General features: G+C 54.2%; 10 protein-coding genes across 10 annotated transcripts; 5 read left to right on the top strand and 5 right to left on the bottom strand.

Annotated features, from left to right (window-relative positions):
• Positions 1-182: 182 nt before the first annotated feature.
• RHO25_001814 (uncharacterized protein) lies at positions 183-2323 on the bottom strand (the record flags this gene model as incomplete). Its single annotated transcript, XM_023594418.2, has 5 exons — positions 183-1182; positions 1238-1578; positions 1882-2082; positions 2137-2212; positions 2277-2323. The coding sequence occupies 5 exons, from the start codon at positions 2321-2323 to the stop codon at positions 183-185; spliced, it is 1665 nt and encodes a 554-aa protein (XP_023459286.1).
• Positions 2324-3549: 1226 nt separating this feature from the next.
• On the bottom strand, positions 3550-8157 carry RHO25_001813 (uncharacterized protein; the record flags this gene model as incomplete). The annotated part of the gene is made up of 2 exons (XM_023594417.2): positions 3550-4050; positions 4108-8157. The coding sequence occupies 2 exons, from the start codon at positions 8155-8157 to the stop codon at positions 3550-3552; spliced, it is 4551 nt and encodes a 1516-aa protein (XP_023459293.1).
• A 1779-nt stretch (positions 8158-9936) lies between these two features.
• On the top strand, positions 9937-11673 carry RHO25_001812 (uncharacterized protein; the record flags this gene model as incomplete). The annotated part of the gene is made up of 1 exon (XM_023594416.2): positions 9937-11673. The coding sequence occupies one exon, from the start codon at positions 9937-9939 to the stop codon at positions 11671-11673; it is 1737 nt and encodes a 578-aa protein (XP_023459292.1).
• Positions 11674-11939: 266 nt separating this feature from the next.
• Positions 11940-12480, top strand: CYP1_1 (heme binding; the record flags this gene model as incomplete). The annotated part of the gene is made up of 2 exons (XM_023594415.2): positions 11940-12095; positions 12151-12480. The coding sequence occupies 2 exons, from the start codon at positions 11940-11942 to the stop codon at positions 12478-12480; spliced, it is 486 nt and encodes a 161-aa protein (XP_023459295.1).
• A 137-nt stretch (positions 12481-12617) lies between these two features.
• Positions 12618-14415, bottom strand: RHO25_001810 (uncharacterized protein; the record flags this gene model as incomplete). Its single annotated transcript, XM_023594414.2, has 12 exons — positions 12618-12793; positions 12845-12903; positions 12963-13033; positions 13089-13228; positions 13280-13496; positions 13615-13651; positions 13701-13751; positions 13809-13842; positions 13895-14064; positions 14166-14221; positions 14277-14304; positions 14354-14415. 12 exons carry the CDS (start codon positions 14413-14415, stop codon positions 12618-12620), a joined length of 1101 nt encoding a protein of 366 aa, XP_023459294.1.
• Positions 14416-15109: 694 nt separating this feature from the next.
• RHO25_001809 (uncharacterized protein) lies at positions 15110-15943 on the top strand (the record flags this gene model as incomplete). Its single annotated transcript, XM_023594413.2, has 1 exon — positions 15110-15943. The coding sequence occupies one exon, from the start codon at positions 15110-15112 to the stop codon at positions 15941-15943; it is 834 nt and encodes a 277-aa protein (XP_023459289.2).
• A 99-nt stretch (positions 15944-16042) lies between these two features.
• RHO25_001808 (uncharacterized protein) lies at positions 16043-16915 on the bottom strand (the record flags this gene model as incomplete). The annotated part of the gene is made up of 1 exon (XM_023594412.2): positions 16043-16915. The coding sequence occupies one exon, from the start codon at positions 16913-16915 to the stop codon at positions 16043-16045; it is 873 nt and encodes a 290-aa protein (XP_023459288.1).
• A 328-nt stretch (positions 16916-17243) lies between these two features.
• On the top strand, positions 17244-18851 carry RHO25_001807 (uncharacterized protein; the record flags this gene model as incomplete). Its single annotated transcript, XM_023594411.2, has 1 exon — positions 17244-18851. One exon carries the CDS (start codon positions 17244-17246, stop codon positions 18849-18851), a length of 1608 nt encoding a protein of 535 aa, XP_023459291.1.
• A 280-nt stretch (positions 18852-19131) lies between these two features.
• RHO25_001806 (uncharacterized protein) lies at positions 19132-21135 on the top strand (the record flags this gene model as incomplete). Its single annotated transcript, XM_023594410.2, has 1 exon — positions 19132-21135. One exon carries the CDS (start codon positions 19132-19134, stop codon positions 21133-21135), a length of 2004 nt encoding a protein of 667 aa, XP_023459290.1.
• A 513-nt stretch (positions 21136-21648) lies between these two features.
• On the bottom strand, positions 21649-22270 carry TIM17 (translocase of the inner membrane; the record flags this gene model as incomplete). The annotated part of the gene is made up of 3 exons (XM_023594409.2): positions 21649-21992; positions 22053-22125; positions 22181-22270. 3 exons carry the CDS (start codon positions 22268-22270, stop codon positions 21649-21651), a joined length of 507 nt encoding a protein of 168 aa, XP_023458109.1.
• Positions 22271-22318: the final 48 nt, after the last annotated feature.

Genomic DNA, 22318 nt, shown 5'->3' with positions numbered 1-22318 from the left:
CTAGGATAGGGCGTGAATGAACACTGAAACTGAATGGGTATTGTTTCTGATTTTTCAATTGGGCGAGCGTCTAAACAATCAGCTGGTAGTCAGTCCTGGTGAACGCCCTGTGCTCTGCGCCAAAAGTTATCTCATCATCATGTCAAAAAGCGCTGCAATCTAGTTGTACAGCAGAAACACGTCTAAATCGTTGGTCCGGCCTTTTGCACCTCCTCAGTAGCCTCATCAGAGTATTTCTTGAAGTTCTCCTGGAACAGTTCTGCAAGTTTTGTGACTTCGTCCTTGAGCGATGCTGTGCCGGTCCAACCCTTGGCAGGGTTCAACAGCTCATCTGGGACACCAGTGCATGTCTTTGGTACTTGGAGGTTGAAGGTCTCGTAGGTCTCGTATTCTGCCTTGGCGAGTTCGCCGTTGTGGATGGCGTCGAGGATGGCGCGAGTGTACTTCAGTGGGCAACGCTTGCCGCCAGTGGTGGCGCCAGCACCGGTCCAGCCGGTGTTGAGGAGCCAAGCGTTGGTGTTGTGTTGCGAGATCTTGTCTGCCAACATCTTGGCATAGCGCATTGGGTGGAGGGCCAGGAAGGGTTGGGCGAAGCAAGAGGAGAAAGTGGCTTGAGGCTCGGTCACACCCTGCTCGGTACCAGCCATCTTCGAGGTGTAACCGGAGATGAAGTGGTACATAGTTTGTGCGCTGCTCAACTTGGAGATCGGAGGAAGGACACCACGAGCATCGCAGGTCAGGAGGATGATGTTCGATGGGTGGTGGTCTGAGATGCATGGAATCTTGGTGTTCTCGATGTATTCGATTGGGTATGCGCAACGGGTGTTTTCCGTCAATGTGGTGTCGTCGTAGTCCACAACACGAGTCTCTGGGTCGAACACGACGTTTTCGAGGATGGATCCGAACTTGATGGCGTTGAAGATATCTGGTTCCTTCTCGGCGGAGAGGCCAATGCACTTGGCGTAGCAACCACCTTCGATGTTGAAGACACCACGATCGCTCCAGCAGTGCTCGTCGTCACCAATCAAGGCACGCTTGGGGTCGGCGGAGAGAGTGGTCTTGCCGGTACCTGACAGACCGAAGAAGACGGTGACATCGCCGTCCTTGCCCTCGTTGGCGGAGGAGTGAAGTGTGAGCACGTTGTGCTTGACGGGCATCTCGTAGAAGAGAACAGTGAAGATACTGATATCGTTAGCTGTGTTCCCTCTCACAAACAGATATCATTGGAGAGCCATACCCCTTCTTCATTTCTCCAGCGTACTCAGTTCCAAGAATAACCATCTCCTTTTCTTGGAAGTTGATAGAGACGGATGTGTTGGAGGTCATACTCGTGGTATATCTGTTTGCAGGGAAAGCACCGGCATTGTAGATCACGTAGTCGGGGTGGAAGTGCTCGAGCTCTTTCCGCGAAGGACGGATGAGCATGTTGTACATGAACAAAGCATGGTAGGCACGCGCGCAGACGACACGCACGTTGATGCGGTAGCGTTCGTCCCAGCCGGCGTAGCCATCGATCACGTAGATGCGGTTGCGGGTGTTGAGGTAGTCGACGGCACGTTCGCGGTTGATACGCCAGACCTGTCGCCGACACAAATTAGCATGTGAAGATGCACGTGAAGTCGCGCGCGAGTCGTGTGAAGTGTGGTGTCCGGTCATGCCCGAGAGAGCGGCAGCGGGCAAGCGGGCGTCTGGGGTCTAGCGCGGCTGATTGTCGGCTATGCGAGGTTGGGGATGACGTTTGGCGGGACATGGCAACCACAGCTTCGGCCAAGCCGCTGCCCCGCCAAACGCGTCTAGTCCGTCCAGTACGCTGCCGAGCGATGATGGTGCATGATGGGGGATGAAGAGGCAGAAGGAATAGCAGCAGCAGAGCACACTCACCTCTGGCGTCATGGGCTTGTTGACTGGTCCCCACCACACATCGCTCTCACTGCCCTCCTCCTTGACAATGCGCTTATCCGATGGCGAGCGGCCGGTCTTCGCGCCTGAGTATGCCGACAGAGCGCCTGTCGATGTGATGGCCGAGCCGGTCTCGTATACCAATGCATCTTCGTACAACGCCGCTACCGAGGGATTGGCAATCTGCAGCCACGGTTAGCTCTTGCAACGTCTGGGGGCAGCGGGGGCTTGGCCTACAATGGCCACACGGTCGTAGTCGATGTGTGCGCGGTCATGGAGCTCCTCCTCGATTTCTGTGTGCTCGTGCTTGGGCCTGTGATGCGTTTCTCGTCAGCGGGGCAAGCTCCATGGCAGTGGGCGGACAGGACAGCACTCACTCGACACCGGTAGGGTGCAGCGCCGTCTTGTTAACGCGAGCCGCCATGGTGATTGCAGGTGATGTGTTATGGCCTCGTTGTTGTCTGTACTTGGACACGAGTTGCCGGAAGTTTGAGAGTGGAGATGGAAGCAAACGCTGCTGGAGGAAGAAATAAAGTGACCCTCTCCAGGAAGTGCGGCGGCACGAGAGTTTTGTACTTTCGCTCGACCTTCACTCGACATGCCCTCGGGACACGATCCCTTGTGTGTATGATCTAAGCCCCACGACCGCAAACCACTCCGACGAGCTATTTGACAAGCCGTTATTGGTGATTGGCCTGTCTGCGAAGCAACGAGAATTCTACGGACCACGAAATGCCGTCACGTGATCGTCAAATCTCCCAAAACACGTCTTTGCGGTGCGGGTAGTATCGGGATCGGTTGGGCACTGCGGTATATCTGAAATATGTGTCTGCCGCTGCCACGATGCGGAAGCGCTGGCGGATGAAGTCTAGACACGCTGCTTATTACCGACATGAAAGGTGCAAGAACAGTCTGTTGTGGCCAGCCAAGAAGGCGCTGCCGCCTCCGCAAACTCGGGAGTGAGGAGGTGGAGAAAAGCATCTATCGTGCAAACGATGTCATAAAAACATCTCGATCCAAGACAAAACGGCAGTACACGGCTTTGTGGCCTCGCTAGGCTTAAAACGCGCAACCAGGCCGGAAGACTGCAGCCAAGCGCATGTCGCCCAGAGGGCTGGACGTGGGTGCTCACGAACGGCGTGTGCGCAGGAATACATAGCACGGCGACCCAAGCTGCGCTCCTCAAACAATGGCGAAAAAAATATCAGATTTCGAATCGCTTGAGACTCTTCGTGTTCCTCCTAGTGTCTTTCACGCCCGAACGCCTCTTCAGGTCAAAGCTAGTTGCTCGCAGGTATGTCCCATAGAGATAACAATAGCGAAGATCTGATCGCATGCAGCATGTCTGTAGCAGCATTAATAAACAATTGCCCCAAAGCCCGCCAATGTGAACGCTCAACGCTCCGCAACAAAGTTACTGTCTCATAGGTTCGCAGCGATTGCGCAACTGCATGCCAGTTGCATGTAAGGTTTCTTGTCTTCGTGTATTTGCGTACCGTCGTCGTGTATAACCCGTCCCCTGTGGCAATCCAAGCAAAAGTTGTCAGATGAGCCCCATTCCTGTCAGCCATCGCCTGTGTCAATATCCCGTCTGGCCCTGAACATCGCAGTCCTCACTCCTGTTTCATCGTACTGTTGTATCCGGTTCCATTAACCATCGTCGTCCTGTTCTGACGCGCCTTCTTGAATGCCCGCGAGTCGATGCTGTTCGCGCGTCTGCACGCTGTCACCTTCTTCCTTGACTTGAGGGTCATCGATCGCGGCTGCAATCTTGACACCTTCTCTGGGTCCGCTCTGGGGTGGTTCCTGATTGGGAGTGGTATCGGCTGCGAAAGTATCCTTCTGCGCCACATCAAACCATCCTCCACGTTCCCACGATCCTGGCTGGTAGAGGTTCTCTTTCCGCACTTGCTGATCCACTATGCCCTCCATGATCTCTGACAAGCGAACAAATGATATTGGTTTGAGTATCCAGCCGTCGAACCCACCATTGATGTATTTTTGCCTTTCTTTCTCGATGAGTGATGCCGAAACGGCGATGATTGGCACACGGCCGTTCATAGCAGCTCGTGTCGACAATAGTTGGGTAGGATGTGACTTCTCAAAAGAGCGGATCATCTTGGCCGAAGTGAGTCCATCAACAATGGGCATCTACCTGATTGTCAGTCTCTCAATGCTCGCCACCTAATGAGGGGTTGGACAACTCACCTGCATATCCATCAAGACAATGTCGAAGAAGCCCGTACGGTCACAATATATGCTGGCACATTCTTCTCCATTAACAGTGAGAACAACTTCATGACCAAGCTTCTCCAATCTCTTCTTGATGATGCGACTGTTAACCGGGTCGTCCTCGGCGACAAGCACCTTCATGTGCCCTGCATCGATTCTAGGTCCAGGAGAGCTGATGGACTCTGCTTTAACTAATCGGGATCTGGTGGTTGGGGACTGATCTGCTGTCGGCGATGCGAATTCATCCGGCACTCGGATAGGACGAATGGGCGTCCCGGAATCGGTTACTTCACTTTCCCCAGGCCGACCAAGCCTTGCTTTTCGCAATTGCTGTTGCTCAGGACCTGCGGTCGCTTCGATACTGCTGCGACGCGTCCTGAATGTCGAGTCACTATGCTCAGCCCCTGTTGAATGGCGAGTCTGAATCAGCGGTCTTGAGGGCCCGCTACTAGCCCGGCTACTGCTGCGCTGCACGCTGTTCTCGTGCCATCCTTCGACTCGATGCGGCTCCTGGATAGCTTCGATCAACCTGTCGGCCTCGCTTTTGCTGCTACGATTGGAGGATTTGCTGAAGTTGCTCCTACCGGACCGATAGCTGTTCTTACTGCCGAAGCTTTCGGAGCTGTTCTTGCGTACCATATCAGGAGGACTGCGCGCCTCGCCTGAGCTGCTACTCCGCTCAATGAGCGTCACCATGCCCTCGGTCGTTTGCTCCGCGGTATCGAGCGACAGCTCGGCATGCGGTGTGACTGATCCTTGCGAGCCGTCTGCTTCCAGTGCTTTCTGCTTGGATTCACTCTCGGGTATTTCGAATGGGAACTGTATAACGAAGCGCGACCCTTTCCCCTCTTCAGATTTCAGGCGGAGTTGACCGTTCATGTTGCGAATTATTCGCGCGACAACGGCTAGGCCAAGGCCAAGCGTTTTGCCCTCTGCCGGCTTTGTTGAATCGGGCAGCGTTTGCTCAGGGACGATGGCCTCTCCCAGCATATCTTCTGTCTCAGTGTGAACCTGCTCGAGCTCACGGAAGAGAGCATCTAGCTTCTTGGCATTCATACCGACGCCAGAATCTGCGATGCTGATTTCTACCTCGACATGGGTTTCCCCGCGAGAAGCCACGTACATTTCGACTTTGACGCCTCCTTCTCGCGTATTCTGGATCGCATTTGCGGTCACGTTGCTGATGGCTTGCCGTATTCTGCGTTGGTCGCCGATGACTTGACGTGGAATTCCTGGCCGGTTGAATACTTCGTAAGAGATGTTTTTCCTCCTCGCATCCCCTTTGAACATGTCTGTTGCTTCATAGAGCGTGGCAGTCAGGTCGAAAACTTCATCCTTAACGAGCTCGCCGCCTTCTTCTGTCTTCGTGAGGTCCAACAAATCGTTGATAACATATATCAACGATTTGGAAGCTGAATGAGATTTTGCTAGATTATCCCGCGTTTCTTGATCGAGTGTGCCTTCCAATGCGATCTCCAGATAATTTATGATGGCGTTCAACGGTGTGCGGACTTCGTGGGCCGAGTTGGCCAGCAGTAGGCGTGTGAGTTGACTGTTCTGCAGAGCAGCTTCCTTCTGTCGCCATACTTCGATGAACTTGCCATAAACCAAACAGAGTACCGCTGCAGTCTCAATTTCCTCCTCTGACCACTCGCGGCACTTTCCAACGACCATCTCGCTCCACGTGCGGAAGCTCTTTCGAGGCTCAAGGTAGCCCTCCGTTCCTTCTTTGATGTATTTCTCGTACGGATTTCCGGCCCACTTCACTTCTTTCAATTGTCCTTTTCGGAAAAATACAATAAAGTCCTGACCTCCAACAGATAGGGGCACAAGCAGAAGGCCAGCAATTTCCTTGAAGCCGGGGGCGTAACGGAGGTCGGGAAAGTCCTCACGTATGTCCTGGGAGGTCATCACGTTCGTTACACATCGCATGCGGAGGTATTCTAGCATCGCCAAGGCTTCTTGTGAGTGCTCAAGGTGTCCCAGGATTTTGGTCTCGCCGCGGATGGAGAGCATGCCAAAGTCAGCATCGAAGAGTTTCAATAAGTCCTCGGAAGATGCGATAATGTAGCCGGACGGATTACTCTGGGTGGGTACAGTGTTGATCAGCTTGCGCGCTTGCAGCCGCGAGGCATATGAAAGCCTCTCGATGTTGCGAGAAGCAGAATCTCCGACGAGACGGCACATCTTGCGGATGGGGAAGGAAACCCTCATGCCTTTTGAGCCGTATGAATGGCAAGCTATTAATCCCCACAGTTCCTCGAACGCGTTAATTGAAATGGACATGGAAGAGCGAACCGCCATGTTTCCAAGATATTTGATATGGATAGGTGACATGGCGCGCAGGTATGAGTACGTAAGATCCAATGGTGATTCGAGGTCGTCCATTGTCCGGCACACTAGGCGAGCAGTCTCCTGATCACGATCGTACAGCATCCGCACCTTGTTGATCTTGTAAAGATCTCGCGCTTGCTTGGGAATATCTGACGCCGGAAAGTTGAGTCCTTTGTAGAGATCCTTTGTGGCACGGGGATCGACGAGTTCTGTCACCACCCTGCCATTCCAGTGTTGATCGAATTGATACACCATGACACGGTGGAAACCTGTCAGTTCTTTGACAACTCCGACCAGAATCTTCAAGAATTTTCCGAGATTTGGGGCCGCTGCCAGTTGCTCTTGAACTTGGCTCATAATGTTGAACACCTCCATCGCCGCAGCCTCGCCTTTTCGCTTACGGGCACTCCGCAAGACACGGAGAGGCTTGCTACTGTTCTGCGTACTTTCAAGATACTCCTCTGCCGTAGGACGGCTGTCAAGAGTGTCCTCCGGCGGCTCCGGGGTCATGTCGTTGGGAGGCACCAGCGGATTCACAGGATCGTCTTCGAGCTCAAATTCGCAAATGACCAGGTTAGGATTTCTCTCGTTGATATGCATCGCACACCAGAACTTTTGGCTTTTCCTTTGGGGGTTACGGATGGACATGGTGAAAACTTCTGGCCCATTAGTCACAACATCTGCGTCCTCATCTCGAATGAAATCCACGTGGTCCAATAAATTGTCGGCCTGCTCTTCCGACAGAATGTCCGTGAAGCTATCTAAGGCGAAAAGCTGTTGTGGTGTATATCCTATAAGGCGCCTGGAATTTTCGCTCACGATCCGTACGACCAATTTGCCTTCTTGTTGCTCCTCCAACGCAATGAGAAGGCCGAACCCCTGAACCGCGCCTGGGATGTGGATTGGTTCATCTTCACAGCGTTGGAGAGTGTCACCATCTCGGCCAGTTATGATGGCGTGGCCACCGTCCGTAACCACATGTTTGAAGCGGGCCGTGACGAGCGGTCCAGTTTCGTCCAGCCCACTCTTCGCACTGCTCTTAACAGATGCGGCGCGCACAGAAGAAACTGGCTCGCTCGGCGAGGTAGACCTCACGTCATGTCCACTGCCCACGCTCTCCGTCTCGGCAATGATCTCGTTCAACACATGCTGCGGCTGTGCTCGGTTCCGTGAGCTGCTCACTTGCGAAGTGCCGGTGGTGGATGTCGACGCCTTTCGACTTGAGGACTCGGGCTCTTCGCTGTCTCGACGCACTGGTTTGCGTTCCTTGCTATTCGGCCTGCCCCGTGCAGGAGTACCTGTCGGTGGCACTGGCTCAGCTGTGCTGATGGCATTCAGGGACATGCGGCGGGCATGAGCCGAATTCTGGAAGTAGCCATCGGGTCGCTCACTCCTGGTCAATGGCGTTGGTGTAGGGTCGACCGACACGACAGAGCGGATTGGGAAAACACGATCTGCTGCCGCCGGGCTCAGCTGGCCGTCAGCGCTGTCCGAAGGCGACTGCGGCCGATCACTTGGGCCTAAGCTGGGGCGAGGTGGTAGATCGTCAACGGACAAGTTCGGATACTTGTTTGTGCGTGGCGTAGCATCGTCGTAATCTGTAGGCGCGTTGGTCGCTGAGCTGGCAGCAGTTGTAGACACTTCGTCGGGCGTCTCGCTGGACGGCGTCTCGTGCTCCGATCCGGTGGACATGGTGCTGGCGACCAGGGCCAGTGGCCGCAGTCCTTACTGCAGCGCCCCGGCGGATTGCCTGCTCTCCTCGTGCGTGGCACGACCTAAAAGTCGTGGCCGAAGCCGGTTCGCCACCACCGAGTGGAAGGGTGCAGTGCCAACATGCGTCCTCTCTGCATGGGCTGCTCGCTGCGAGACGGCCAGTCGAAGGGCAGGCACAGAGGAGGGAGGATGAGTGGGATTCGGGCGTGCGTGGGAGCGTGTGCGCGGACTGGCGGACGAGGCGAGGTGGTGGTGACGGGTAGATCGAGGGACGCGGGGAGAGGCGAGATCGCGTCGCCGTCGTGGTCAATAATGTCGGCGCGACACCAGGCGTCGGCGGCGAGGGGCAAGGGCGGTGGTGGAAGTGGTGCCTCGCGGAAAGATCGATGCAGCGACATGCAAGTGGAGCACAGACAAGCCACCCCGTCTTTTTGCGTTTTCGAGCCAGTGGCAACGACTTCAATGATCGGGAGATGATGCGCCTCGCGCTTCTGGCGTGCAGCGGCCACGATGTTCATGCGTCCGCCGAGCGGCAGCACATGCAAAGGACGACTGGGCCACCGCAACGACTGACGATGTCTTTGTTCCCGCAGCGTTCGAGGCGCCGCCAGCAATAATCGGACGACAACAACAACGAGCGTGCACCAAGCACACGCGAAGATGCGCGGATGGAGGTGCATGCGGCGATACTCGGCCGTCCGGCGACCGGTATTCAGCCGCAAGTCTTCCACCTGCACCATGCTGCTGGCATTGTCCTCCGCCCATTGCGGCCGTCATGTCGACCGTTGCACGTTCCGACGGCACGCGGAGAGACGGTGCTTGGCGAGTGCTTGAGCTAGGTTCGATGCTGCGTTGCGATGGTACAGCCAAACAGCACACCGATCCGCTGGCTATTGTCTGCTAAGTTACTGCGGACCCATAGAACTAACTTGAGCCTCATCTTCTGCACCAGGGCAAGGGCGCTCCATCAGCCCTGCGGCTCTGCTCTGGTCTCAGAAGCATCCCGCACGAGCTGCACACAGCACAGCTCTTCGCACGTGTGTACGGCACGGGCGCGGTGCAGCATGCAAGCCACCTGTCACCACACGCCATCACGCTGTGGTCGTTTACCTCATAGCTGTATCGCGAATCAGGTCAGGCTCTTGACACACTGCAGATGCTGAGGTAGCTACATATGTACTATAGCTTGGGCGGCCGACGCCCCTGCTCATGCCTACGCGATGGACATGCTGGAATGCAAGTGCTCGTGTGGTCTATGGAGCGCTGCAGTGCTGCATGGCAGCAGAGCAGAGCGTCAGAGCGTTGTCCGCGAACGGCGTGCACCTGCCCAAAGCTCGCCATGTGGTGACGGGTGCATGCGGCACAAATTATAAGGTCGCGGTTGAAAGTGCAGTCTAGTAGTCGGGGGAATCGGCTCGCCGTGGCGGTTTGTAAAAGAAGCTACTGTGACTCGCTAATGTACATGCAAGCGCATACCCGCTCCTGCAGAAGTTGCCACCGCCAGCGTCACCTCTCGAGGTGGGAAGGGTGCTGGCGGAAGGGCCAAGACAAAGACCGCTGCACTGCACCCCTCCATCTCTTCTCACCTCCCCGTGAGACCTTTCGCGCCGGCGCCGCCCACGTGGAGCGCTGATTTGCCCCGACTGCATCTCGTCCTCCCAACCTCGCTTCTCCACGTCCCAAAGGACGACGACACGCTCCCCTTCAACTCCTCTCCCTTCACGACTCTGACCTTACCACCATCCTTGCCAACAGACGATGCCCAACGAACCTGACGAACATGCACGCCTCAATCGCACCGTCCTGAATAGCACGCGCCCGCTGAACGTCATCTTTGCTTCCGTTGGCGTGGCCGACCGCAAGATCGTGCAGGACCTGATACCTCTTCTCGCAGATCTCTCCGATGTCTCGCTCCGAGCCATCCTCGACCCTGCGTTCTCCAGTGAGGACTTCTTCCATGCCTCGACATCATGTCTGACCATGTCGAACCTCGCTCGGCAGACCGCCGCGCGCGGTGCAGCGGAGATTGAGCAAGAAGCTCCCGAGCTGTGCCAGTGGGCGGATTTATTAGTGCTCGCTCCACTTGATGCCAACAACCTAGCCAAGATGCTGCATGGGCATACAGACAACCTGGTGTTAGAGGTTCTGAGGAGTTGGGACGTGTCCAAGAAGATCTTGCTGCTGCCGGGCATGACTTCACCTATGTGGGAAAATCCCATGACCAAGAAGCAGCTCACCAAGATTCGCAAGAAGTGGAATTGGGTGCAGGTGCTACAACCCATGTTGTGGGCCTTCGTCGACGAGCAAAAGCGTCTGATTTCGTGGGATGCTGCAGATGAGTTGGTCGAAGCCGTTCGCAACCAGGTGGACTTGATGAACATTGGCGCTGGGCTCGATGTGTCGCCACACCATAAGTCATGCTTCACTCCGGCGTCAAAGCAGGCTGGCAGCATGCTGCCTCCCGAATTGTGGACCATGATCATCGATTATACAGGCGATTGGGAGCTAGCTCAGACATTGCACATCTACACAAATTTGAAACCGCCCGCAGAATGGACGTCTCATACCAGCCCGCAGGGACCGCGCAACTATATGGAGGCCCTTGAGTTAACCCTTCTGCGAGGCAATCTCGCCGATGTCAAGCACTTCGTAGCGACGCACAGTGTTCCACGCTGGCTTTCGAAACTTTGTATCAAGCTCATTATGCGATTCGCCATGACTGATTTGCTGGTACATCTCGAGACCAATCACACCGACCTCTTCTGGGCAACCTTCGGCCATACTTTCTTGCCTGACAAAGCCTCTTCCGTTTTCGGCAGGACAGAGATACTCGAGTTTTGGAGGACATCGCCTTCGTTCCTCACCAAAGAATACAATTGCGAAGCCTTGGATGGAGCATCTCGAGCAGGATTCGTCAATATTTTGGAGTGGTGGCAGCATTCCGGCTTGCCCCTGAAGTTCACCGAGGCAGCACTTGAGCAAGCGAGCAGCCAGGGCCACATCTCTGTGCTGGACTGGTGGAAGGCACAGTCGACAGCAGTGGACGACTCAAGTGTCAGTGTTGATTCCTCCAAGGTCCGGCTGAAGCCTGGCAAAAGCATCTGCTATGCTACACAGAATGGTCATACGGAGGTGGTGCGTTGGTGGCTATACAGTGGGATCGCATTTCCCCATGAGGACACTGTGTCGAAGTTAGCGTCCACTCACGGCCATGTGGAAATTCTCCAGCTTTGGCATGAAGTCAAAGGTTCTAAAATGATTTTTGACAACCAGGTCCTGGTTGGTGCAACGAAGAGTGGGAATGTGGATGTTCTTGAGTGGTGGAAAACGTCCGGTCTCAAGGTAGAGTACAAGACTTGCGATGTCGAAGAAGCGCTCGAAGACGGCTACGAAGGAGAACGTGGCATGGAAGTGCGAAGATGGTGGGCGAGAAACGGTCTCAACTTGGGTGTCGGAACGAGCGAGTGGATGAAGACCAAAGTACTGAATTCTTGAAAAGCGTTAAAGCATTGGAAAGGATCTAAGCATAGCATGGCGGCGGCGTTATAGGCTAAAACATAGAATGTTACACCGAGACCTAGTCTGTTGCGAAAGCACTCAGTACCTCAGACTGGTCAGCTTCATCATTTCGAGCGATATCAAATTGAAGTATGTGAGCTTCGCGGCCAAAAGTCGCGGCGCCTTCCACTTCCTTGCGAGCAACCTTGATGTCTTGAATTCAACCTCACCTCAACTTCGTCCAACGATCTGAAGCTTGCAATATGGCGCAGACTGTACTACTGGAGACCTCGTTGGGTTCTGTGACCCTCGAGTTGTACACACAACATGCGCCACGCACCTGCGAAAATTTCGCAACGCTCTGCTCCAGACATTACTACGACAATACCATTTTCCATCGTGTCATTCCCGATTTCATGGTACGTGTCCCGTATACACTTCTTACCAGATACGAAAACTAACCTCAGTACACAGATCCAAGGTGGCGACCCCACAGGCACAGGACGAGGGGGAAGCTCCATCTGGGGCGAGAAATTCGAAGATGAGATTCGTTCTGACCTAAAGCACACTGGTGCTGGCGTACTGTCTATGGCAAACTCCGGACCAAATACCAATGGCTCTCAGTTCTTTATCACTTTGGCTCCGACTCCGTGGCTGGATGGCAAGCACACGATTTTCGGGCGCGTCAAGAATGGGATGCGCACGGTGCAGAAGTTGGGCCTCGTTAAGACTGGTGCTGAAGACAGACCTGAAGAGGAGATCAAGATTATTTCGACGCGTGTCCTTACGAACGAGGACGACTGAGGTTGTATGAGACGTTTCCGTGACGAACTCTGCATGCAAGGCACCGCGAGGATGTCAACAAGAAGAGCTGAAAGCTCTGACTTGAGAAGAAACGGTCGCCATTAAGCATGCTTATCTTGCTACCGATCACTCGACGCTCACTGAAGAGGCCCATTTGGATGCAAGAGCACCTTCGAGTACCCCTCGATGCGCTTGTCAAATTTCTCGTACGCCATAGGGGCGTCCTCCAAAGACAGCTCGTGAGACACAACGAACGACGGCTTCGCACGTCCGCTGATGATCAGATCACGCAGATAGCGATTGTAAGCCTTGACTATACGTCTGTCAGCAATGGAAACTCACTGTTGTTAAGATTTGCACTTACCATTACATTGTCCGGTGCCGAGCTTCAGACCCTTTTCGAAGAGCTTGCCGAAGGATAGCCTTAAGGATCGAGAAGTCAGTAGCTATCTTCAAGAGTGCACGTTACAGCTTGAGCTCACAAGATCTGGCCCTTTCCGGACTTTTCATCTGGAGCACCAGGATCGCTGGGCACATAAAGTCCCGGAATGCCCTTCACAACGCGTCAGAACCCAAACAGGGCTTTCGTTTCGCACTTCGATACTCACGAGACCGCCGGTTGGCCTAGTGACCATGATCAGTTGGTCCAGTACAATGTTCGGCTGTTCCTTGCTGCCATCTTTATCGACCGCCTGGTAACCAACAGCATCCACAGCTCTGTCCACCATTCCGCCATTTTTCTCGATGACTGTCTCTGGTCAGCGGAAGTCTACGCACAAACAAAGAGGGGAAAACTCACTTTGCTCTACTGGATCGCCATCTCTGAAGTTGATGGGAATGCAGCCAATCTTCTCGGCTTGATCAAGACGCTCCTTGACTTGGTCGACAACGAACACACGGGAGGCACCACGAATGACGCCCGAGTATGCGGCCATGAGACCCACGGGACCGGCTCCGAAGACAGCTACAGACTCGCCACTTTGGAAGCCAGCCAGGACGAGACCATGCCAGCCAGTCTAAAGAAGTGTCAGAATTGTGTATTGCTGGAAATATGATTCGCTCTTACTGGAAAGATATCTGTATGCACACCATGTCAGCTCTGAATGAGTGTGCTATCAACTTTAAGTGTCATACCGGCAAGAAGTGCGAAATCTGCTTCATGCTCTGTGCCCTGGGGGAGCACCAAAGCATTGAAATCTGCAAATGGGACACGAAGGTACTGCGCTTGACCACCTTGGTATGGACCCATGGCAACATATCCATAAGCGCCACTTCAGAATCGTCAGCATCCGTTCGAAGTCTCTCTCGTTGGACTTCTCGGAGCTCACCCAGCAAATCCAGGATTGACACCAGTGCAGAAGGCTAATCGAAGAAGTCAGTGAAGCTCCCACACCCGTTCACTGGGGCTGAGTACCTGTCTTGCCCTCCTCACAATTTCGGCAACGACCATCTGCAACATTGAAGGGCAGCACGATACGATCGCCCTTCTTTAGCAAAGTCACGCCAGAGCCGACTTCAGTGATTACTCCCATATTCTCGTGGCCAAAGACTAGACCTTGCTCGGCTGCAGTACGGCCTTCGTACCTGAAAAAGAATGTCAGACGCTGTACAAGTCGCGCCGACGACATTGTTTCTCCGCACAAGTCGAGGACAATATGAGCTATTCGAAGCTGGACTGGACTAACATATGCAAATCCGAACCGCAGATACAAGTCGTCGTAACTTTGATGATCACATCGTCCTACAACATGGCCGTTAGCGCTTGCAAAAAGTCAACACGTTATCGCTCATCATACCGGATGCTGGATCTTGGGTAGATCGATCCTGTATCATATCAGCTTGCTGCTCATGATGGCTAATAGGAAAAGCTCACTCTCGAACGGCGACCTTGAACGGACCATCGTAATGGAGCGCCTTCATCTTCGTTTCCGACATTGTGTGGTTAATAGTAGATCTTCGCGTGCAGTACGATTAATGGAGGAAATGAGTTTCAATGGTCAGAGGATATCGAGCAGCACGACACGAACGTATGAAAAGAGAAGTGAATGCTCTATTTATTATCCTACGTTGTAAGACGGCTCAATGCTTGATTGACCTCATAAGAGGCGGGCAAGCGGGGTCAGCTTCGCGTAGGAAGCTAAGAGACTTGACGCGTTGCCAACTTGTCGCGGGGTTGCAACTGCAAGAGAGCTTGTCGATTTGATTCTCTACTGGATCCGGAGCCTGGTGGATTACTAGCAAGGGAAGGAAACAGCACCTTGTTGCGGCGAGCAGACCGACGCCCGGGCCAGCCGTTCAAAGTGATCGGCAGACGTCGGACGAGTTGCAGGGAGACAGTCCTCGGTTCTCGGCGTTCTAATAGCAAGCAACGCTGCTGCATTCAAGTATGACAGTCGCAGAATCTTGAACACACGACAACTACAACATGTACAGAAATTCGCAGCTGTTGCGGCTAGCCAGAACTCATCGCGTGCTTGGTTGCGATGCTGGGCTTTGGCAACCATTTCACAACACACGCCGAAGATGTCGTAACCTGTATTCGACCTCATCTGATATCAGCAATGGAATACAGTGCCAATTTGAAAAAGACAGACGCGTGGCAACACTGTCCATCAACAATCCGAAGAAGATGAACATTGTTAACAGCTCCATTCTCTCACAACTAACCACAACCTGCGAAGAACTGAGCAAAGACCAAGATTTACGCGCTGTGGTTCTCACTGGGGGTCCCACTGCAGAAGGCAAAAGTCCATCCTTCATTGGAGGAGCAGATATCAAGGAGATGTGTTCTTTATCCAGTCCAGAAGACGCCCGAACCTTCATCACCGGAGTGCACAAGGCGTGCCAAGCACTGCGAGATCTCCCAGTCCCTGTCATCGCCCGTGTGGACGGCTTCTCGCTCGGCGCGGGCCTCGAAATCATGGTATCCTGCGATCTGCGGGTCGCGACACAAGAATCGCACTTCGGAATGCCAGAAGTTCGGGTGGGAATCCCCAGCGTTGTCGAGGCAGCATTGCTGCCACAGTTGATTGGATTTGGGCGGACACGCCGGCTGCTCTATTTGGCTGAGATTATCAATGGCCTTCAGGCAAAAGAGTGGGGACTCGTTGAAGAGGTCGTGCAGGACGCGGATGGTCTTGACCAGACCGTCGACGAGTGGGTATCCAGGCTGTGCGAAATGGGCCCGATAGCAATCCGACAACAGAAAAGGCTGATGATGCGATGGGAAGATTGCAGTGTAGCAGAGGGCATACAAGCGGGAATCGATGAATTCGCTCTCGCCTTCGAAGCCAACGGCGGCCAGGAGCCGAGGGAGTATATGGTCAGACCGTTCATTCAAAACAGTCCAGGCTCCGTGCTAATGCTTCCCAGAGACGCTTCCTCAATCGTGCGAGAGGGCAGTGAGGCGCTAGAGATGCGAGCACCGACCTCAGATTGCTATCTCTATAGCTTATCGCTGTGAGTGCTGCCAACAGAGCTGCGGAGCCATAACATGGAGGCGTCGAAGGCTGCTCTCCGTCACAAACTATCGGCGGAAGACTCTGAGTTCGAGATCTGGACTTCAGCCGAAAGGGTTCACACTCGCCCTTGTGCTTGACACAAGTCTGCGCCTGAGCAAGTCCTTAGCATTCTCTTTGCTCGGTGCGGCAGATCGCTTGTTGACTCCGCTAGTTGTTCTAGTGAACATAGGCTTCGCGTCTGCTTTTCGCAGCTCTGAGCTCGCACTGGATTCGCCAAAGGAGACGGTCTTCGCGCGCAGTTCGTCTTCCTGCGTTTCGGGTAGCAGCTCCATTTCAGTACCGATTCGATCCTTAATCTGCTGGTCGGCCAGTTCTTTGCGTTTTATGGTCTTCCTCTCGCGTCGAAAAGTGTCACGCACTCGTCTGTTGGCGGTCCAGGGATCGTCCCAGGCGCGCTCGCCAGCTTGGTACAGCTCTCGAATACGTTTCGCATTGCTCTCAGTGCTCTGCTTCTCCTCGGCTTTGCCTTCCAGCTGTGCAAAAGCGTCTTCACGCCTCTGCTCTCGTTCCTCTGCAGTCAAGAGGGGAATATCACCCTCACCTTCACGGATTCGGTCATTTGGATCTCCGTAGTCTCTAGCCTTACCTCCTTCAACAACCACGTAGGCAGTATTTTTGGGGTCGGTCTTGATCTCAATAACACCGTTGCATGCTGGGTGCCGCATGCGGAAACTCCATATTGGAGTACTATAATAGTTGCCACTTTTGCGCTTCTCAGCATTGAATCGAACACCTTGCCCGATGATGGCGTGTGGTTGACAAGTGTGACACCAGACGGCGAAAGGCATCTCGAAGCGCACCGTCTGCGAGCCATCCTTTTTCAGCACGCCCGGAGCGCGACGCTTCTGGAGACGATTCGCGCTCGTGGTACCCTCCACCTCGGGCGGAAGGTATCTGTTGTAGTGCTGTGACATGTCGGATGAAATGCACTGCGCGGCGCGGCAGTGGCGAAGACGACCTTTAGGCGACGCGGGTTGTTGTGGCTTCCAGGAGATGGCCCACTGGAACAGAGGTCACGGGAACCCGGATTCCTTGATCGAAAATCCGGTCATTCATGGTAGCGAGACACGTTGTGCTGAGGTTTTCGTCTGGTTGTCAGTGGAATTTGCCCCTCGAGGATTGGACGGGAGCCCGCTTGCCCGCTGAATCAGCAACTAACGTCATATTAATTTTCCATTTCGCTTGCAACATCTCTGACTGACCTAACCTAACCCGACACTCGACACTCGACACACATCGAGCATGGCCTCTACAGCGTCTGCTCAGAATGGCTCCGCCCACCCCTTCACTTGCAATACATGTCAAGTGGCCTTCCGGACGAGCGACCTTCAACGCACGCACATGCAATCTGACTGGCACCGCTACAATCTCAAGCGTCGAGTCGCGTCATTGCCACCCCTCTCCTCTGAGATCTTCGCCGAAAAGGTCCTTGCGAACAAGGCCACCGCAGCTGCCACGGCAGCTCGAGCAAGCTTCGAAAAGCGATGTGAGCCTTGCGATAAGACATACTTCAGCGAAGGCGCCTTCGTGAACCACCTGGGGAGTCAGAAGCACCGCCTTCATGTTGCACGATTCAACGCTCGTGGCGGCGGCGCAGATGGGGCAGATACGGACAGCATGGCAGACTCGACCTTCACACTCGGTGACTCTATTGACACGGCAAGCACGACAGCGAGTACAGTGAACGGCGAAGAGGCGACAGAGGACGTTCTGGACGAGGTCGTCGGTGGCATCAGTAGGACAACTCTCAACGGAAATGTGGCTCAGCCAGACGGAGCGTCACAGCCTGCACCCTCCACGTCAGCAGAAACCGAAGACGATGACTACGAACACAAGGCCGATCTGAATCAATGCCTGTTCTGCAACTACATCTCGCCCACCATGGACCTCAACATCAATCACATGTCTCGACAACACGGCTTCTTCATTCCCGAGCGGGACTACCTAGTCGATCTTCCTGGCCTCGTCAACTACCTCAGCGAGACCGTGGCCGTGCTGCACCAGTGTCTGCTATGTCACAAACAGCTACACACAACCTCCGGTATCCAGACTCACATGCGCGATAGAGGCCACTGTATGATTGCATATAGCACCGAAGAGGAGCAAATGGATGTCGGCGAATTCTACGATTTCCGATCGACGTATTCCGACGAAGAGAGTGAGACAGAAGACGAGGGGACCAGCGGGGGTGTCAAGCTGGGCGCCAAGCGTGCCGCAAAGACTACGATTCAGAACGAGGCAGGTGAAGATGTGGACATGGAGGATGACGAGGGATGGGAAAGTGACGGCTCACTGTCGTCTGTACCCACTGACGAGATTGGTTCTGTTCCTGTTGACAAGTCGCACATGCACGAGCGGCTAGGCCTGCATCGCCATCACTCTCACAAAGACCCCAGACCGCATAAGAGCAGCGACGGATTCCACTCTCATGCGCACGGAGGGTCGCACGCGGTTTACCACGACGACTACGAACTTCATCTACCATCAGGACGAACGGCAGGCCACCGGAGCCTACGGGCTTACTACAGGCAAAACTTGCGCAACTACCCATCTGCTGACGAGCGGGCCCAGCAGCGCCTGATCGCTGACGGTCGTCATGACTCTGATGCTGATGATGAAGACGCCGACGTAGACCAGGAAGATGGCGATCAGAGGCGTGGTAGACAAATAGTGAGTCGAGCCGACGGCGGCTTGGGTATGGTTGGAGTGAGCGAGGCCAAGAAGCGCGAGGTCAAGGCAGTAGAGAAGCGGGCTACAAAGCGAGCTCAGCGAGCTGAGGCACGGTATCAATGGGGCAACAACAAGCAAGCGAACTTGCAAAAGTATTTCCGCGATCCATTGCTCCAGTAGTGAAATTAGAGCAAGGCGTAGAAGTACTTCGAAGCACGGAGATCAGGTACGCAAAACCAATTGGCAAGCAAACCTCAAACTTTGGTAAAGAAAAACCATACTTGGCGGTCTTTAAGGATATTTTTGTAGTCTCTTGTACGAACATTTACTTCGTCCACTACTGGCGCAACCTGAAATCGCGGCCCCCAAAGCGTGACGGCATTAATGCCAAGCCTCGCTAGTCTGACTCGCTACTTCTCTTCTGTCCACTTCAACTTCACCTCACACCTCGCAACCAGACATGGACCTCCTCGAGGTCGAACGACAGCGGGTGCTGCTGGAGCAGAATCTGGCGAAGCTCAAAGCGAGCCTGAAGCACTTCCAGACGCTGACAGCAGAGTACGAAGGCTTGTCCGAAGAGATCCAAGCGGGCGCGGACGACCTGGACCTGCAACAAATTAGCAAAACCTACCCGGGCGACATCGTGAAAGAAGAGGAGATCTGCGAGTTGGCCGGCATCCCTAAATCACCACGTCCGCCGTCACAAGTTCTTGACCTCATTTCTAAGCGACAGGAATATGTGCAAAAGAACATCGAGACCTTGCAACGGCAATTTTGGGACGCAGAAGCGAAACTCGAAGAACTTGACTTTGCTGCATTTTCCAACCGGGAGAATAGAGAGTCGAGTTTGCCGCTGACAGAGATCCACGAGGAGCTGGACGATGATGGCAATGTTGTGTCAAGTAGCTTGTCACAACCAGAAGCTACCACAGCAACACTAGTCGACACGCTTCGCAAGGCTGGACTATCCAACAAAGACCTTGAGGCCAGCAATGCAGCGACCGAAGGTGCTGCTGAGCGTGGAAGCGATGAATCGGCACCATCGACAACTTTCACAAAACCGCCACCTGCTCTTGTCCACATGAAATCTGCTGCAGATGTGAACCCGCGTCAACGTACGGAAAGCGATGACGAGACCACGTCAGAGCGACCCTCGGTTCGCAAGAAATCGGTTTCCTTCACGGCAGATACGAAACCACCCCCAACGCCGCTTCGTCAGGAATCTCAGGATGGGAAGAGATCGGTATCGTTTAATGACAAGGTGGCAGTCATGCCAGCTGCACCCGCCCCCGACACCAGGTCTGTGTCATTTGCACCACAAGTGGAGGAGATACCCGCGGAGCCAGCGAATGGTGCAGTGTCGGCAGTCGGGGGCGAACAACAAAAGGCGAGCGAAACGCGCCCAGCGACCGATATGCAGAAAACCCTCCGCGAGTTCATGTTCAAGCCTGGCGAAAAAGTGCGTGAATTTGATTCGGATGACAATTTGGCAAGAGAACACATCGTGCTCCCTGAGAACGAGTCAGAAGAAGACGCCGCTACCCGCCGAGAAATGCTTGAATATCACCTGAACGAAGTTGGGCATGTTGTGGCGCAAATGGATCTGGACGAGGACGACTTTGATATGGACGAGAATGGATCGCTGTCCGACTTTCCGTCTTCGGAATATCCAGAGGAAGATACGCCATACACAAGCGGTTTGTCAGATTCTGACAGAGAAAGCGAGGATGAATATGGTCGCAGTAAACGCCCCGTGATCAGCGACGATTATCACAAAGAGATGAAAGCACTACAACAGAGATTGATTGGAAACTTGGGACCGGCACCATCAGCTGCAGAAGCCTCCGAGCTTGGCGCGGACATCGATCCTGAGCATGTCCACAGGCTGGTGATCAAAGACGATAGCACACCAGCTTCGGCATCAGCCTCGACGGCTGCGGGTGACAAAGATGGCAAGAAGCGTGTCAGTTTCGCTGAAGCTCCAACCTTCGCACAGGAGCAGAACGTTGCCCAAAAAGTGGCCACCATGTTGCGAGATGAGAATGAGACCCCGCTAGCAGACGTGGTATCGGAACGAACCAAGAGCGCCGGCGAAGCCTCCTCTTCTCCTCTTCCTCCAACAGCAAGCTCTGGACTTCCATCTCGTTCCAAGGCTGCCCAGAAGCGAGAGGACCAGTCTCCAGCTGCGGATGCGACTCCCACAGGCCCAAGCGGGCAAATCATTGCCGACGAGCTTATCGAGCGTCCCACTCGTGCGACAGGCGTCAATGCCCCTTCAGTGGACGAGCCAGATGCCATTATGCAGCGTCGCGAGCTGGCAGAAGAGTACTACCGACGTCGCAATGATATGATTCGTCAGCAAGGAGGCTTCAAAGCGAGCGGCGACGAGGATGATGACTTGATGGAAGAGCGTGATGGGAAGGTCAAGAAGGTCAGCAGATTCAGAGCTGCGAGGATCAAATAAAGGTTGCGTAGAAAGCAACGTGATGCTATCTAGCGGCTTCGCAACGAGGCTATTGGTAGACAGCCTGCTCTGCCCCGTAGATAACCTATGGCCATCTTACCACTCCCACATTGTTGCGAGTCCGTGCTTTAGAATGCTCTCGTCTGATGTGACTGCCGTGAAGAGTACATATCTGCGGGAACTACCCCGTGAAAGCGGTGCGGATATTTACATATATTGTACATGCGCGAACATGTCGCAACCAGCATGTTCATCAGTGGCCATTCGGCCGACGCGGTGTTCTATTGTATAGTCGAGAGTGAAGAGTGAGCAGAAGACCATTCTGCCCGTCCTTAGGGTGTGATGCAAGTCCCGATCGTGCATCAATCATAGCCAAACTCCAGTGCTATGCGCCCATATGACCCAGAAATTTTTCATCATCGCAACGCCGTGTATGTCCTCGTCTCTTGAATATCAGGCACAAATCAATCCCATTTCGGCCATCGTGAGTGCAGACACGGCTAGACGCGGTAGTCAAGCCGGTGCTAATCGGCCTTCACTGCCTGAGCCCGTACTGCTCGGGGGCGGAGGAGGAAGTTCCAATTTGGTGTTCTCGGCCATCATTCTTTGGAATCCAATGCCGACTCCTTCGATGACTGCTAATAAAATGGCACATCCAATCGCGCCGTTTCGTATCGCGCGAGGGCCTCCTCGTACTGCCAGCGAGCCACCTGTGAAGAAACCTGCGATGATTGCGTTCCATGGATCCTCCTTCTTTCGTACGCCTTTTACTGCGCAGTCGAATGTGCTGAACAGGCCTCCCCAGACTCCAAAGTTGCCTCCAAGTACCGGCGCTCGTGCTTTGATGGCAGTGATTGCTGAGCATCAACGTCAGTACGTCTTCGGTTCGTAACTTGATCGTGCCTGTGCTATCATACCTCCGATTCGTCGTTCGCCATAGGGGCTGTTTCTGAAACCTTTAACGCCGTGCCATACTGCACCGCCGATGGCCTGATATTGAAGTCAGCTTGATGACGATCGCAAAGAGAGCGCCTGAGAAACATACTCCCATGCAGAAGGCGCCGCCAAAATCTGAGAGAGCCACCCAGGGACATGGGTCTCTGGAGTGGTCAAGGCCGTGTCCTTTCTCCGCCATGTCGTCGCAAACGGTTTATCGAGATCTAGCGACAGCGGAATTCGGGTC

Source organism: Cercospora beticola, chromosome 1 (genome assembly GCF_033473495.1).
Source record: "Cercospora beticola chromosome 1, complete sequence".
Classification (NCBI taxonomy): Eukaryota; Fungi; Ascomycota; class Dothideomycetes; order Mycosphaerellales; family Mycosphaerellaceae; genus Cercospora; species Cercospora beticola.
The sequence above is the reverse complement of the archived record's forward strand: the minus strand, read 5'-3'. Positions and strand labels throughout refer to the sequence as shown.